The 15816-nt window shown below is 43.9% G+C and overlaps 1 protein-coding gene across 1 annotated transcript in view; it reads left to right on the top strand.

The window, feature by feature from the left end:
• Positions 1–10244: 10244 nt before the first annotated feature.
• The window catches only part of LOC124795814 (potassium voltage-gated channel protein Shaker), a gene marked incomplete at its 5' end in the record, with an annotated part of 1054256 nt that continues 1048684 nt past the window's right edge, over positions 10245–15816 (top strand). The window contains one exon of the mRNA XM_047259896.1: positions 10245–10360. Coding sequence (XP_047115852.1) covers positions 10245–10360 — 116 coding nt within the window. The remainder of the gene's footprint in view (positions 10361–15816) is intronic.

Below are 15816 nucleotides of genomic sequence, written 5' to 3'. Positions count from 1 at the left end.
AATGTCCTTTAGCCTAAAATTCTGTTCATCAAAACACTCGGATACCAGACTTAAGAATGTACTTTTGTTACTACCGAGGCTTTTCTACGTTTACGTCCGTAATCTGTAAACCACTGCGAAATGCCTGATAGAGGGTACTTCACATTTTACCATGTATTAGGGTTTAAGAATCATGAAAGAAGGTTGTATACATGGAAGAACCCTGGAGATACTAAAAGGTATCAGATAGATTATATAATGGTAAGACAGAGATTTAGGAACCAGGTTTAAAATTTTAAGACATTTCCAGGGGCAGATGTGGACTCTGACCACAATCTATCGGTTATGACCTGTAGATTAAAACTGAAGGTGGGAATTTAAGGAGATGGGACCTGGATAAACTAAAAGAACCAGACGTTGTACAGAGATTCAGGGAGAGCATAAGGGAGCAATTGACAGGAATGGGGGAAATAAATACAGTAGAAGAAGAATGGGTAGCTTTGAGGGATGAAGTAGTGAAGGCAGCAGAGGATCAAGTAGGTAAAAAGACGAGGGCTAGTAGAAATCCTTGGGTCACAGAAGAAATACTGAATTTAATTGATGAAAGGAGAAAATATAAAAATTCAGTAAGTGAAACAGGCAAAAAGGAATACAAACGTCTCAAAAATGAGATCGACAGGAACTGCAGAATGGCTAAGCAGGGATGGCTAGAGGACAAATGTAAGGATGTAGAGGCTTATCTCACTAGGGGTAAGATAGATACCGCCTACAGGAAAATTAAAGAGACCTTTGGAGATAAGAGAACGACTTGTATGAATATCAAGAGCTCAGATGGAAACCCAGTTCTAAGCAAAGAAGGGAAAGCAGAAAGGTGGAAGGAGTATATAGAGGGTCTACACAAGGGCGATGTACTTGAGGACAATATTATGGAAATGGAAGAGGATGTAGATGAAGATGAAATGGGAGATATGATACTGCGTGAAGAGTTTGACAGAGCACTGAAAGACCTGAGTCGAAACAAGGCCCCCGGAGTAGACAATATTCCATTGGAACTACTGACGGCCGTGGGAGAGCCAGTCCTGACAAAACTCTACCATCTGGTGAGCAAGATGTATGAAACAGGCGAAATACCCTCAGACTTCAAGAAGAATATAATAATTCCAATCCCAAAGAAAGCAGGTGTTGACAGATGTGAAAATTACCGAACTATCAGCTTAATAAGTCACAGCTGCAAAATACTAACACGAATTCTTTACAGACGAATGGAAAAACTAGTAGAAGCCAACCTCGGGGAAGATCAGTTTGGATTCCGTAGAAACACTGGAACACGTGAGGCAATACTGACCTTACGACTTATCTTAGAAGAAAGATTAAGGAAAGGCAAACCTACGTTTCTAGCATTTGTAGACTTAGAGAAAGCTTTTGACAATGTTGACTGGAATACTCTCTTTCAAATTCTAAAGGTGGTAGGGGTAAAATACAGGAGCGAAAGGCTATTTACAATTTGTACAGAAACCAGATGGCAGTTATAAGAGTCGAGGGACATGAAAGGGAAGCAGTGGTTGGGAAGGGAGTAAGACAGGGTTGTAGCCTCTCCCCGATGTTGTTCAATCTGTATATTGAGCAAGCAGTAAAGGAAACAAAAGAAAAATTCGGAGTAGGTATTAAAATTCATGGAGAAGAAATTAAAACTTTGAGGTTCGCCGATGACATTGTAATTCTGTCAGAGACAGCAAAGGACTTGGAAGAGCAGTTGAATGGAATGGACAGTGTCTTGAAAGGAGGATATAAGATGAACATCAACAAAAGCAAAACAAGGATAATGGAATGTAGTCTAATTAAGTCGGGTGATGCTGAGGGAATTAGATTAGGAAATGAGGCACTTAAAGTAGTAAAGGAGTTTTGCTATTTGGGGAGTAAAATAACTGATGATGGTCGAAGTAGAGAGGATATAAAATGTAGGCTGGCAATGGCAAGGAAAGCGTTTCTGAAGAAGAGAAATTTGTTAACATCCAGTATTGATTTAAGTGTCAGGAAGTCATTTCTGAAAGTATTCGTATGGAGTGTAGCCATGTATGGAAGTGAAACATGGACGATAAATAGTTTGTACAAGAAGAGAATAGAAGCTTTCGAAATGTGGTGCTACAGAAGAATGCTGAAGGTTAGATGGGTAGATCACATAACTAATGAGGAAGTATTGAATAGGATTGGGGAGAAGAGAAGTTTGTGGCACAACTTGACCAGAAGAAGGGATCGGTTGGTAGGACATGTTCTGAGGCATCAAAGGATCACCAATTTAGTATTGGAGGGCAGCGTGGAGGGTAAAAATCCTAGAGGGAGACCAAGAGATGAATACACTAAGCAGATTCAGAAGGATGTAGGTTGCAGTAGGTACTGGGAGATGAAAAAGCTTGCACAGGATAGAGTAGCATGGAGAGCTGCATCAAACCAGTCTCAGGACTGAAGACCACAACAACAACAATAGGGTTTCTTGCCATTACGTTGGAAGCTGACTCACATTCGTGCCCGCTGATATTAGTAGTCTTTTTTTTTCTTTTTTTTTGCGGCGCTTACGGCAACAACACTGATTAGCAGAACTTTATGACAACTGACCTACTATTGATATAAACCCTCCAGCCGATAGCAGCTTCACCTGGCGAGGAATGACAGCTAGTCAAAACTTGGAAACCTTACGAAGATGTTACTGATTTTTTTTTAATTTTTTTCGTTTTTTGAGACAGTACTGCCTCATCTGTAAGAAATCTGAAGTTACTACTGATGCTTTTTACCGGGTCATTAATACTGATCGCCGGTCGGGGTGGCCGACGGTTCTAGGCGCTACAGTCTAGAACCGCGCGACCGCTACGCTCGCAGGTTCGAATCCTGCCTCGGGCATGGATGTGTGTGATGTCCTGAGGTTAGTTAGGTTTAAGTAGTTCTAAGTTCTAGGGCACTGATGACCTTAGAAGTTAAGTCCCATAGTGCTCAGAGCCAATACTGATCATAAACAGCAAGAGTCAGAACACACTTTCCTATGTCACACTTAAAGTTACTTCTATGTCCGTTGATGACTGCCCATTCAAGATAACACTGCTGCATTTTTCGCACCAATTTTAACGGATAAAAGTATGAGAGAACTTGGAGCAGAAGTCGTAGACCAGAACTGCAACGCGACCAGAGCCGTACAGCAGGTGCTTGTCACAGAACTGCGTCATCATCCCCTGTGTCGTCAGAACACGTAAGCCGAGATAAGAGTCACAGACATCGGCTGCTGCTTGATCAGCACCCCTCTGCAGCAGCAAGATTCCCGTTACAACGTTCCGGGCGTCAGTGCACTGGGGAGATCTCTCGAGAAGCTACTCCGGCACGACTGACTTCCGCGTTGTCAACGCGCGCTGCCAGACCCCGGCGATCGCCCTGTTCCAGATGGTTCAGAGTTACATCAAAGCTTGGCGCCTCACAACTGTCAGCGCTTGGAAGCGGTATTTAACTACAGCCGTACCAGTCGCCACGGTGTTCGGGCAGCTCGGCAACAACTGACGCTCAGTCTAAGTCCGTCCGCCCCGTCGCCGTAAATCTCCTTCTACCGGGCTGCGAAGGAGGACCCCTCTCTGCCTGCCCGGGCAGCCGACACCGCTCCAGCTGCCGCCTCCTCGGATCTCCCACCAGCCGGAAGGCCAGACTCAGTTTCTGGGCAGCGCCGCTTCGTTCTGCTACCCCGACCGACGTCACCCGCTGCTCGCCCCGTGCCGCACCCACGCCACGTGTTGTCACCACACCATCTCCGAGTCAGCGCGCCGTGTAGAGCTTCACCGTGAAGCTGCTCTCCTGTCTGCTTCTCCGACTGTTACCACTACTGCCGCTGCAATGCCGAATACAGCGTGAAGAAGAAAATGAGCTCGACTAGCTACATTAGCCGGCTAGAATAAAGACTTGCGTCCCTTCTCAGACCTCTCCACGAGCACTTCTGATCAGTTTCATGCTGGAATCCAAACTGCATGATTTAGTAATGAAGCAACAAAGAAATATTGTGTCGCCACTCGTTTCTGACGTTGTCCAAGTCCTCCGTCTTTGACAGAGGACCCAGCCGACGTAAGGACCGACTTTTTTTTCTGTTACACAACAAACACTCAGTCCAATCAGAACATTGAACATTTCATTTGATTCCAGTAATGTTGTACTTTTATGAGTGGGTATGGTACTGACAAATAAACCTACCTAAGGGATACACTTCGATTTTGATCCGTTTTGAATATGTTGTAGTGTAAAGTAAAACAAGAGAAAAATATTTTTGTACGTTCCTATACGGTCGTTGAGAGAGTGAAACACCCCCTTGAAGGAAACTGAGTTTAATATTTCTGAATGAACGCCATTGAACCGATAACAAGTAAAAAAAGAAAAGGAAAAAAAACTTCAAATAAAACCTGTGTGGTTTCTAAAGTGCACTTAAACTTTACACCGAAATTTGTCAAAATAAGAATTTTTTTCAAAATCCCCTCCCCCTTCTTACTGTTTTGTTTCTCATTTCGATACCTATCTAATAGCAAAACGTATAGCATCGTTACTACCAAATTCAGTCATATATGATAAAGTGTTATTTCAAAAATGCATTTGTCAGAAATAAGCTAGAAATATCTCAATACCGCTGTACGTCCGCCCGATATGTGTCTGCTTCAATGAAGCGGAGCACGTACAGCTCTGTAGAGCCCTCCCGGCTAGCCGTGCGGTCTAACGCTCTGCTTCCGCAACGGTAAGGTGTGCCGGTTCCCGGTACGAATCCGGCCGGCGGATTAGTGTCGAGGTCCGGTGTGCCGGTCAGCCTATGGATGGTTTTTAAGGTGATTTTCCATCTTCCTTGGCAAATGCGGGCTGGTTCCCTTTATTCCGCCTCAGTTAACACTATGTCGGCGATTGCTTCACAAACACTGTCTCCACGCACGCGTGCACCATAAATGCTCTACCACACAAACATTTGGGGTTATACTTGTCTGGTATGAGACGTTCCCGGACGGGTCCACTGAGGGCCGAACCGCATAATAGCCCTGGGTTCGGCGTGAGGCGGCGGTAGTGTGGGTGGGGCGCTGTGGCCTGCTGTGCAGTTGTGAACCACTGAGGGCTACGGTGGGACGAAGCCTCTCCGTCGTTTCTAGGTCCCCGGTTCAAATGCACAATTCACGGCTATATAGAAGTATTTCTAGCTTATTTCTGATAAATGCGTCTCTAGAATACTACTTCTTCAAACATGATTGATTTTGTTATTAGCGATGCTATACCTTTTACTATTAGACATATATCGAAATGAGAAACAAAATAGTGACGACGAGAGAAGACTTCGAAAAGAATTACTTTTTGGACGAATCCAGATGCACCGTTGTAAAGTACTCGTACATTAATGATCACAGAATGTTTATTTGATTTTTTGTATCTGTTATCGTTTGTAGTTATTCGGAGATGAAGAGGCTTGCACGGGATAGAGTAGCATGGAGAGCTGCATCAAACCAGTCTCTGGACTGAAGACTAAAACAACAACAACATTGTTACAGAGATATTAATTCGGAAATGTTAAACTCAATTTTTTGAAGGGTCTGATTCACCCCTTAACGGCCGTATGGGCAGGTATAAAAAGATTTTAATAACTTATTTTGCTCGACGCCACAACATATTCAAAGCTGATGATAATCGAAGTGTATCCTTTGGGTACGTTTGCTCATGAGTCAAATTCTTTTCCATAGTCAAGAACCGTTGCATCTACCTGACCGCCTTGATTTAAGGCTTTCATAGGTGTCATATAGGAACACGCAAGTAGCGTTCCCCAAGATGAAGTTTTCGAAATCCATGCTAGTTGTCATGGAGATCATTCTGTTCGAGATAGTGGATAGTAGTTTCGTGGATCAATTCTACTACCCTTCTTGCAGACAAGTGTCACCTTTGCTTTCTACCAGTTAGTGAGCACAATTTCTTGGTATCTCAGAAAACACTTAACTCCACACCAAAAACACGACTCTGGTACATGTTCCTAGACTCTGATTTTTTTTTCTCTAGTGGGAAATTTGGAATAAAGCATAACAGTCTCGTAGCCATGTGAGCTATAGCCATGACTTCAAATCTAATATTGTGACCTGAAACCGTAGTTAACCCTACAAAACGCATCATGACTCGCAAAACTTTGCCTTTGTAGTTCACTACTGAGTGTTCCCTTAGTCTGAACACTGAATGAAGCCCAGGGCACAGTTTTCAGGAATACTTTTGAAAGCAAGGAGTTTGTTCAGATATAGACTAATTAGCTAATTAGAAGCGCCTACTTAGAATTAGCTGGTCAGCTGGTTAAAAAATTTTCTTCACTGCAAAAATTTCCCCAACGGACGTTACTACTCCGTCTGGAAAATAGTATATGAATTTTCAGTTAAGATTTGGTCCTTGGCAATCAACTGAACAGGCTCCATTGTTCACAATTTTGTAAAGCTGGCGCATCAGATGTAGGTTTGTAAGAGGAGAAGCGGGAAGGGGAGGGTAAATGAGGAAGAAAGAAGCAGTGGTCGCCGAATTACGATAACATAATCTTGTACATGTTCATTCGTTTATCTATTCTAGTTTTTTCTACTGCGACATTCACACATGTTCATGAAATACATAATTACAATGATTCATGATGGAATGCACTGAACAATAACAATAATAATTATTTGATCACACAGTTTGTTAACTTTAAATTACTTAATAAGAACAGAGAATGGGGGAAATGATTGTCTGAGTTTTTTTGCAAAATAACCCTAACATATGGTGAAATGATTGAAAACCAAAATCAATATACGGAACATGTCTCTTGGAAATAGAGGTGGTATTTTAATTATTACTATATTTCCTCATTATGACACGCCAAATTTATCATACTAAATCTCTCATTATAATGAAAACAAAAATCTGGATCACCACTTCTTATTACCAACTACCGCTTTTAATCTACGCTGCAGGTCATCTAAAACTCAGAGTTATTATTGTGAAAATAATCGCCATAACTGTTAATACATTTGTCCCATTGTGAGACAAGATGATCAATGCCTTCATGGAAAAATGTTTGCGGTTTCATTGAATGTACCCATGTGGGCATCTCTTCATCCGAAAAAACGCCAGCCTGGGATGTCTTTGTTCAGGACTTCAAAAATATGGAAATCATGTGGAGAGAGATAGGGACTTTAAGCAGGATGAGTAAGGGCTTCCCAGCGAAGCATCTTCAGTTAGTCGAAACAACCTTGACAGCAATGTGGGTAGGAATTGTCCTGCAACAGAACGATGTGGTTTCGAGTACCAGAGAAAGTTTCGTTTGGAAGTTCGTTACACATTCTCTATGTAGACCTAATCCCTCACGTGTGATTTCCACATTTTTGGAACACTGAAAAAAGAGATTAGCAGCCGTCGATTTGTTCCGGACGAAGAGATAGATGCACGTCTGGATTCAATCATGGTTCCGTATGCAACCGCAAATATTTTTCCATGAAAGCATTGACAGTCTTCTCTCGCAGCGGGATAAACGTTTTAAAAGTTGTCGCCATTACTTTTGAAATAATAAACTTTACTTACTTTCCTCCACCTGTCCTGTTTTCATTTGTGTGCCCATTATGGGTAACATGTAGGAAGACTAATGCGGAAGGTTGTCCGCAGCGACGTTTTACTGCACACGTAATAACAGAATTGTCTGTGATGTCGAAAAGCAGTGTTAAGGCGCGAAGGAGCCTAGGAACCTAAGAGATTACGTAACGGAGGCGGGGAATTATTTATTTATTTAGTACTGCTTCGAAGTAAACGTGTTTTATCGTTATCTGATGCAGGTTGAATAACACAAATTGTATTAAGGGGGGTAGGACTCCAAGCGGGCCGACTTGGAGCAGGAGAGGCACCACAGGACATTTTAATTTCCGCTGTCTATACTTTTACAAGTAAATTCAGAAAACTTTGTCAGCATGACCAGGAAGGATGCAGAATTCACACTCAGAGCAGTGGAAATTCGAAAACATAACGTAATAATTTTCTTTACATGTGAAATTTCATGAGTTTTTTCACTTACTAATGGCAGCATTTGTTGCTATAGGTACGCTTTCATTCATAAGTAAGAGAGATTCTTCGATGAATGTTGCACAGCATACAAACCATACTTAAAGGTGAATGAAACTCTAGAATTTTCCAAATCTATTAAAAACTGTGGTAAAAATTGAGGTAATTAACTGTAGAATTTTTCTAAACATGAAGTTTAAAATATAACAGTTCATTCGTTTTTTCATAAATTAAATAAATTCTAGAGTTTCATACACCTGTGAGTATGGTATGTATGCTGTGCAAAATTCCCCGAAGAATCTCTCTAACTTATGAAGAAAAGTGTACCTATCGCAACAAATGCAGCCATTAGTAAGTGAAGAAATGATGAAATTTCGCACGTAAAAAAATTTATTTTGTTATGTTTTAGATCGTCCACTGCAATGCGTGTGAATCCTGAATGCTTCCTGGTGATTCTGACAAAGGTTTATGAATTTATTTGTAAAAGTATAGACACTGGAAATTAAAATGTCCTGAGATGCCTCTCCTGCTCCAAGTCGGACCGTTTGACGTCCTACCCCCCTTAAAATTACTTCATACTGTGATTATACAGTTCTGAATATATTTGCTACAGCTAGAATTATCTGTCCTATGGGTCCACCCCTTGACTTCTCAAATCTAGAAGAAGATTATGTCAATTTGAAGTAGATGTGCCATTTATGGTAGATGTGTCACACGATTTGAAAAAAGTCATGTTTTAATTGTCAAGAACAGCTGACAAATCTTTTCCTACAGCCTGTTTCGACGGTCAGTTCACCTGCAGGTATCTTCAGATCTGAAGACTGTGCTGTGTAGCGAATGATGAAATTCTTAACATCAGCTCTTAGCAGAAAAAACATGACGCTTCTCAAATCGCAGCACTTTCGAAAAATATTGTGTCACAGACGGTGAAAACGCACAAACAACGAAAGCTGCAGCAACACCAAAGCGTCACGGCTACCCACAGCAAATTTCCGTGGCACACACAATAGCAAATGGGATTATTTGTGACGGCAGCAAGCAGTATGGCGCGGCGATGCACGGGAACGTGGCAGCAGCCGGTGTCTGCCGGAGTCCTCTCGGCGGCAGACGGAAGAAGCATGCGAGAGGCGGCGGCAGCACAACGTTACCGTGGCGCGGGCTCCGGCGTGCGCAGCGCGGCGCGGACCATACGTACTCCTGTGCTCTGCTCAACTACCTGTTGGAAGGAGTGCCACGCCACGCCACGCGCTATTGATCCAGCCGTAATGGCACGGCTACAGCTGCGATCGCACGCGAACCTCGCCTCGCCTCACGGCCCGATCATCTGCTCCGCCTCCCCGCACTACGTCTGCACGGGCTATCGATTGCTTTTTAGAGTTCAGAGTGCATCCTAACGGCTACTCCCCCTCTGATCAATGATGGCGACGCCGGTAGCACGGCTACCAAATCTCTCGCGGCAGAATTGTCACCCCCCGCGATTTTGCTGCACGAGTGGGCGAGAGTGCTTACTCGGTGGTGTGTTTTAGATTCTTCGAGCATCGGAAGTGGTTTTATTGTGCGGTTTGTCGATCGAGTGAAGGATTGCGAGGCGTCGTGTTGGTGTGAGTGAAGAAGGGAGAGAGGAAGGGATGAGCGGCAGCGGCTCGTTTTTGTTGGGGGATTGTGAAGATTTGTGGTGGTGTCGCGTTTGGTGCGGGGTGGAATGCAGCTGCGAGGTGCACGCGTGTGCTCGGCACACGTGCACGTAGGCGATCGGCGGAGAGGTTGGCAGCAGTGGCGCGCCGCGTGCGCAGCCTGCTGCCGAGCGCGCGCTCTGGCGGGCGGCGGTGGCGCCGCGAACGGCGGGCCGGCGAGTGAGGCGCGGCGCGGCGGACGGTCCGGTCGCGATCGGTTGTCGGTGCGGTGAGCTGAGGTGGTGGCGCGGTCCGCGAGCAGCGAGCACCAGGCCAGCCGCGCCGGGCCGTCGGCGGCCGCAGCAGCAGAGGCAGCAGCAGCAGCGGGGGCGGGCAGCAGCAGCAGTGGAGGCGGCGCCGGCGCCGGCGACCGGAGGCGGGCGCGCTGCACAGTCGCCTCGGGCCGATCTCGACGCGCGACCCCGCGCCCGCCCGACCCGTCACACTGCGGCTGCCGCGGCTGCTGCAGTGCAAAGTGCGCCATCTTGGGAGCACGCGATGGGGCCCGGGAGGGGGACCGGACGCCCCCTCTCGTAACCGCCACACGCCAAGATTTCCCGCATCGAGTTCATCGAGAAATGGGGGCTGACCCCTGTCCTCAAGCCGAGGCAGGAACAACGCCCCCGCAGGAGTGGGGCGGAGGAGCCGGGGGATGCCAGGTAAAGAACCACAGCCTCCGTCTACCCGACGTACGTGCGCGCCCGTGTGCCCGAGTGCGTGCGAGGCTGTCTCCCTATCGTAGGCGCTACCGGCGTAGCCACGTTCTGCAGCACCTCTCGGTCCAGAGTTTACGACCGTCGGCGTACGCCTCTGCTATCGATTGCCGCTTGTGTTCCGGTCGAGATGATACGTCGCTTCTCACAGTCCCTCAACAAACTCCTAGCCACCACACGAACTTGGCAATATTTCAGATACAAAACATTTATTGTTCCACATTTCGGGCGAACTGCCGCATGTCAGTGACTGCCTTCTACGACATTTCTGCACATAATCTTATGGACATATTCAGGTGCATACACTTGCAATGACCAGGAGACTGCGCCAAAATATCGTAGCTGGTGATCAGAGATCATTTTCCATCTTGACTTAACTCCAAGAGTTACACTAGAATAAAAAAAAGAAGCGTAATGTCAAAAACTTCAACTTGAAACTGTCAAGGCAGTAAATACGCAGTTTCCACGTGACATTTTTTAAAAATATTGTGATGCTTTTCAAACACCATTTTATTTCAATGCAGTTCTTGGTGTTAAGCCAAGCAGAAAGTGAAAATGGTTTCTGACTGTTACCGGTGTCTTATTAATGAATACTTTTAACTGCAGCTTTCGGTGTTACGCGGTGTCATTTTTAACATTTCCAATATATTCGAAGTGCTCCGCTATACGATCACTGTAACACCATCTGACTCGAAAAAGGACAGTGAAGTGTAGCGAATTTTGTTCGCAGCCTTGTGAGGGCGGAACCAGTTTTTGGATTTGTGCCCGCGTCTTGGCGTGGAGACGTACGCCGACGTTTGGCTCACTCGTACAAGTGCCTATCGAGAGGACACAGAAGAGTGTGTACACATCTAGCGTGTTGCATTTGAGCTTGGTGTCAAAAACTCTGGCGTTTAGGTCGTTATTGTTTGCAGCGTACGTCGCAGTGGCGAGTGTTATTCGTCGGTGCGCCAAAGTAGTAAGGAAAGCGTTGGAGCATTTTAGATCAAGCTGCGGTAACACATCGAGAAAACTTTAGACACACTGGTTGCGGGAGTGGGATTCTATCGAAAGGATTTCGCGGTTAATTCGTTGCATTTTCAATGTCTTTGCTAGCAAAACAAAAACATGCGACATATGTTTAAAGAAGACGTATTTAAAAGAGTTGGAATTACTAAGAAAGTACGACTTTAGGTACGACTGTTTTGAACGTGCAACGTTTGTATCTGTAGCGGAAGACACAAGAAAATATTTTGCAGCGTTTCACTGCCCCTTCATCGTTAGCACATATTGTCGTTTTTCCACATATCAGAAAGCAGCAATAGTGTTATTTGTTTATCAGATAAACATCAAAAAGTGATAGGATGGATCATTCTGAAGACACGGAACACGCTTTATAGCCCCGTTGCATTCGAGATACAGCATTTTGAAACTGAAACAATATACTAACAACTTTAAAACACTTTGCAGCTCGTTAGAGTGACGCTGTGGTCTTAATTCTAACTGCTGCTGCGTTCTTTCGCAACGTGCATTCACAATGCTAAAATGCGAGTAAACATTTCGTCCCTTCTTTAGTTTTCTTGTTTGTATAATTCGTTCCTATACCAAAAACACGAGCAAAAATGTAATTGTCAGCTGTCACCGATGGCCATGTGACCTCACCACCGTCACTAGTCCAACTTAATTCCTTCTCGTCCAGGTCTGAACCGTGTATTTCTGGATATGACCACCAGGTTAGGAGTTCCGTAACGAACGCATTTGCTCCTTCTCGGCTCTGATGGGAGATGCTGCCACAGAGGCGTTGAGGAAGGGTGGCAGAGTGCGCGCGACGTGCGTTCGCTGCGTTTCTCGCAGCCGGCAGCCAGGCTGTACCTCCGGGTCAGCGTCCAGCAGTGCAGAGGCGAAACCGCTGCCAGACACGCGCTCATCACGCGGCACGCGCCTCACACAGCGGCCGCGTGCCTCACATCTCGCCACTGCTCTTAAGACACGCTCCCATCCGTCGACAGCCTTCTTCTTTGCAACTGTCCAATGATTATTCACTCGAATGAAATATATATCCCACCACTACTTCCTCGATACCCACGCAAAAAGTGTTTTCACCAAAATAAAAAAGAAATTATTTACGAGAAAACAGACTAGTAAGGCCCTGGACAACCGCAGATATTTCGACAGGCGGACACACATTTTCTCTCTTTTTTTTCTCTATAGATTGCCTGTTGTCGAAAACGTCATCAGATTCTAGTAAATCATTTCAACGTTCCGTAGGCAAAGAAGAGCTCTTAGTTTGGCCACCAATAGTTACCTTGTCTTCTATCCTAAACTACTGCTTTAACTTTATTTTGTAGTTTTTAATGCAGTCTATCACAGCTATTGGGAAGTGAAGTGAACATGTCAGTGAACATCTTTACGTTGCAAATCTGATGTGACGCGTTCGTTACTGATTTCTGATGCCTCTTATACCACTGCTAGAAAGAGACTGCCGGAAGCGCTACTGGCAGTTACCACAAACTTATTTAATGCTATATTTCTTCTTTGTCCCCTTCCTCCTTCTCTGCGCAGTACATTGTGACTTCTCATTTTTACTGTCATTGTTTGTCATTCCATAATTTCGTAATCAATCCAGTCTCTTCATTTTCATGGGTAATATGTATGTCGCTTTTGGGATCACGAATTTTGTCCCGTTGCTTGCTTTACAGTATGCTAACGGTTAACAACACATCGCTGCTTAAGCCCCTTATGCTTTTTGTACAAAATATATTTATTCCTGGGTTGCTTTCTTTTATCGTATATCACTTCTGGCTGCATCAAATTATAAACCATCGCTTGATTCGCTGCTACAAATATATCTCAGTACCTCTCCTTTCGCAGCAGGTGCGTTCTTCATGTATTTTTCTTCCCTCGCAATTTAGCCAACACTACCGCACAAGATTGTTCTAAAAGTGCAGGATTTATTGGCGACAGTGTCCCTCTTCACGTGTGAACCTCCGTGGTTTGAATTTTTAAAGCTACGGAATAAATAGTATTCATCTGTTAGATGAAACAACCTACTTGATTGACCGCTTCTCCAGTATCCATGAGCTGCAACTAGGAGTACTACGCAAAATTGGTCCTCTTTATTTTTCTCTTATTTTGCATAGAAATGAAGTTAATTCTATACCGGCATTTCTGTCTTTGTTACATGCAAGTATACTTCATTTATTCACACCTTACGTCATTTGCTAGTTGAAGGCTGCCGTTGTTAGTTACTTTGCGTTGTTACATTCTCAAAATATAACGAGGCACCTCTCTCACTCAAATTAGGTTAACTAACTTGAAATAAAGTAATCCTGCGTCGTTTTGTTACCGCAGCAGGTAACACAACAGCACGATCCTTGCGAATTTGACGACTAAAATGTGAGCTTTCCTTTCTGAGCAACGTTTGTAGCATGTTACGTCCCTGAGGAGTTGTCGGACTTAATTTTCTCCTAGTATCTGGACTGTATCTGTGTTGGTAACCGCAAAACATTAGATTAACTTTCGTATTTACAAACCAAATATCACTGAAATTATGCGGAAATTTCAAAATCCTATTGCATTATTTTGGAACTATGGTTGACGCTTTGGGAGGGATAGTCTGTTTTCGATAGAGTTTCAAGTGCTGAAAACTGCTGGGAGATGAAAAGCCATGTTTACTGTTGTGCGACGAAGTATATATTTATATATTTTGATTCATCCATTCGACGTTCATCGTGGTTCATAGGAGAACATTGAACGATGCTAAATTTAACCAAATAAAAAAGAAAACTCCTATTTTGAAGAAAAACATTGTGCTTCTTCCGTAGTTATATTAAATAACTCATGTTTGCCTGCTATTGGTAGTTTAGTATTCGTTTGCTTTTAGGCCTATTGGTATATTTCAGAGGAAGTAGTTTCTCTCTCATCTGTAAATATTGAGACCTCGTTGCATTACGTCAGTATTTGTCTTGCAGATTTACAATGAAAACTGCTTCTTGGAATGTAGCTAACGGAACCTTTTAATCTCTGGATCTAGTTCTTCAGATGATTTGTGGAAAGAGTGCATACTTACCGTGAAATAGGTTGACTTTTAGCGACTAACTTTGTCTTAGGTGAAAGATGTTGAGTACCTTTCCGTCGGAGTACATGATCTGACTATGAACCTAGACAAAGTAGATAATAGTAGGTTTCGCTTTACTGCTTGCACCACCGGCCCCACAGCCACTAACTTCACATGGTTGTCAAAGTTGTCGCTTTTCCGTATGTTTGCACATACATCCCATCTAAACAGTAGTGCTGCAATTTTCTTATGTACTGCTGACTTCGTTTGTGTATACTGAATCCAGTCTTTCTGCTATACAACGAACACTGTTGGTTTCCATGTAAGTAACAGATCTTTTCAATCCTCGAAACTAGATATCCAAGTAGTTGGTAAAAGTAGTGGATCACACGTGAAACTCTCGTGGTTATGTACAATATATTAGTGTAATATGCATCTATCTACTGTTCGCAGACTTTTACATTATCTAATATGGATTTCCTGAATTCATCTCATACCTTTAGTTTTATGACGAAAATACGGTAAATCGGGTTAAATATGTCGCGAAAGTATAGATTAGAGTGGTTTATAGACAACTGTTACCGTAACCTTTATGTGACATTCACATTCTCCAACTCACAAACAAATTACCACCTTCCATCAAATTACCACCTTCTAAACCTAACTTAACCTAGATTTCATTGGCGGGTGGGGGGGATTAGGGTGTCCAATATCACTCTGTAGCGAGATAATTTGTAAAAAGAGTGGCTAATGTGGTATGTTTCTAATTTACTTTTCAATTGCCTGTGATTCACAGTTTCTTAATTTACATTAAATCGGAGCTTGTTCTATACTTTTCCACTGGAGTATAATTCATAAACCGTAGACAATATTACACTTCGCTTAACTGCTTGCCCTACCCGCTACTGCCGGACCATTACTGCCACACTATTCGTAACTACACTTTGTGTTCGACTGTGATACCGAGCGATGCCTTGAACATTTCACGAGTTGCCAGCAAGATAATTATTACAAATTACCGTGAAATAGTTTGACTTTTAGCGACTAACTTTATCAAATGTTCTCGAAGATGCTCTCGTTCGACGAATGAAGGCGATAATAGTGAACCAAACCATGCGCGAACTGTGACTTTTTATCTGAATATTCGTTTCTAACAGTTGCTACCCTTGCTTCAGTTTGCAGCCGTATCTAATCGAAACAAATTTGGGTCGTAGCGCGGAGCTCGTATAGCGCGGAGCACCCGCTAGCAGCCGGTTGTCGGCCGCCGCGAAGAGGCGCAGGCCGTGTGACAGAGCGGTATGTTATATCCGCGGTACAGGCCCCGCTTTAGCTATCGACGTTTTTAAAATAGACGGCGCCGCCATCG

Source organism: Schistocerca piceifrons, chromosome 4 (assembly GCF_021461385.2).
Source record: "Schistocerca piceifrons isolate TAMUIC-IGC-003096 chromosome 4, iqSchPice1.1, whole genome shotgun sequence".
NCBI lineage: Eukaryota > Metazoa > Arthropoda > Insecta > Orthoptera > Acrididae > Schistocerca > Schistocerca piceifrons.
This window is presented reverse-complemented; position numbering and strand designations above follow the sequence as displayed.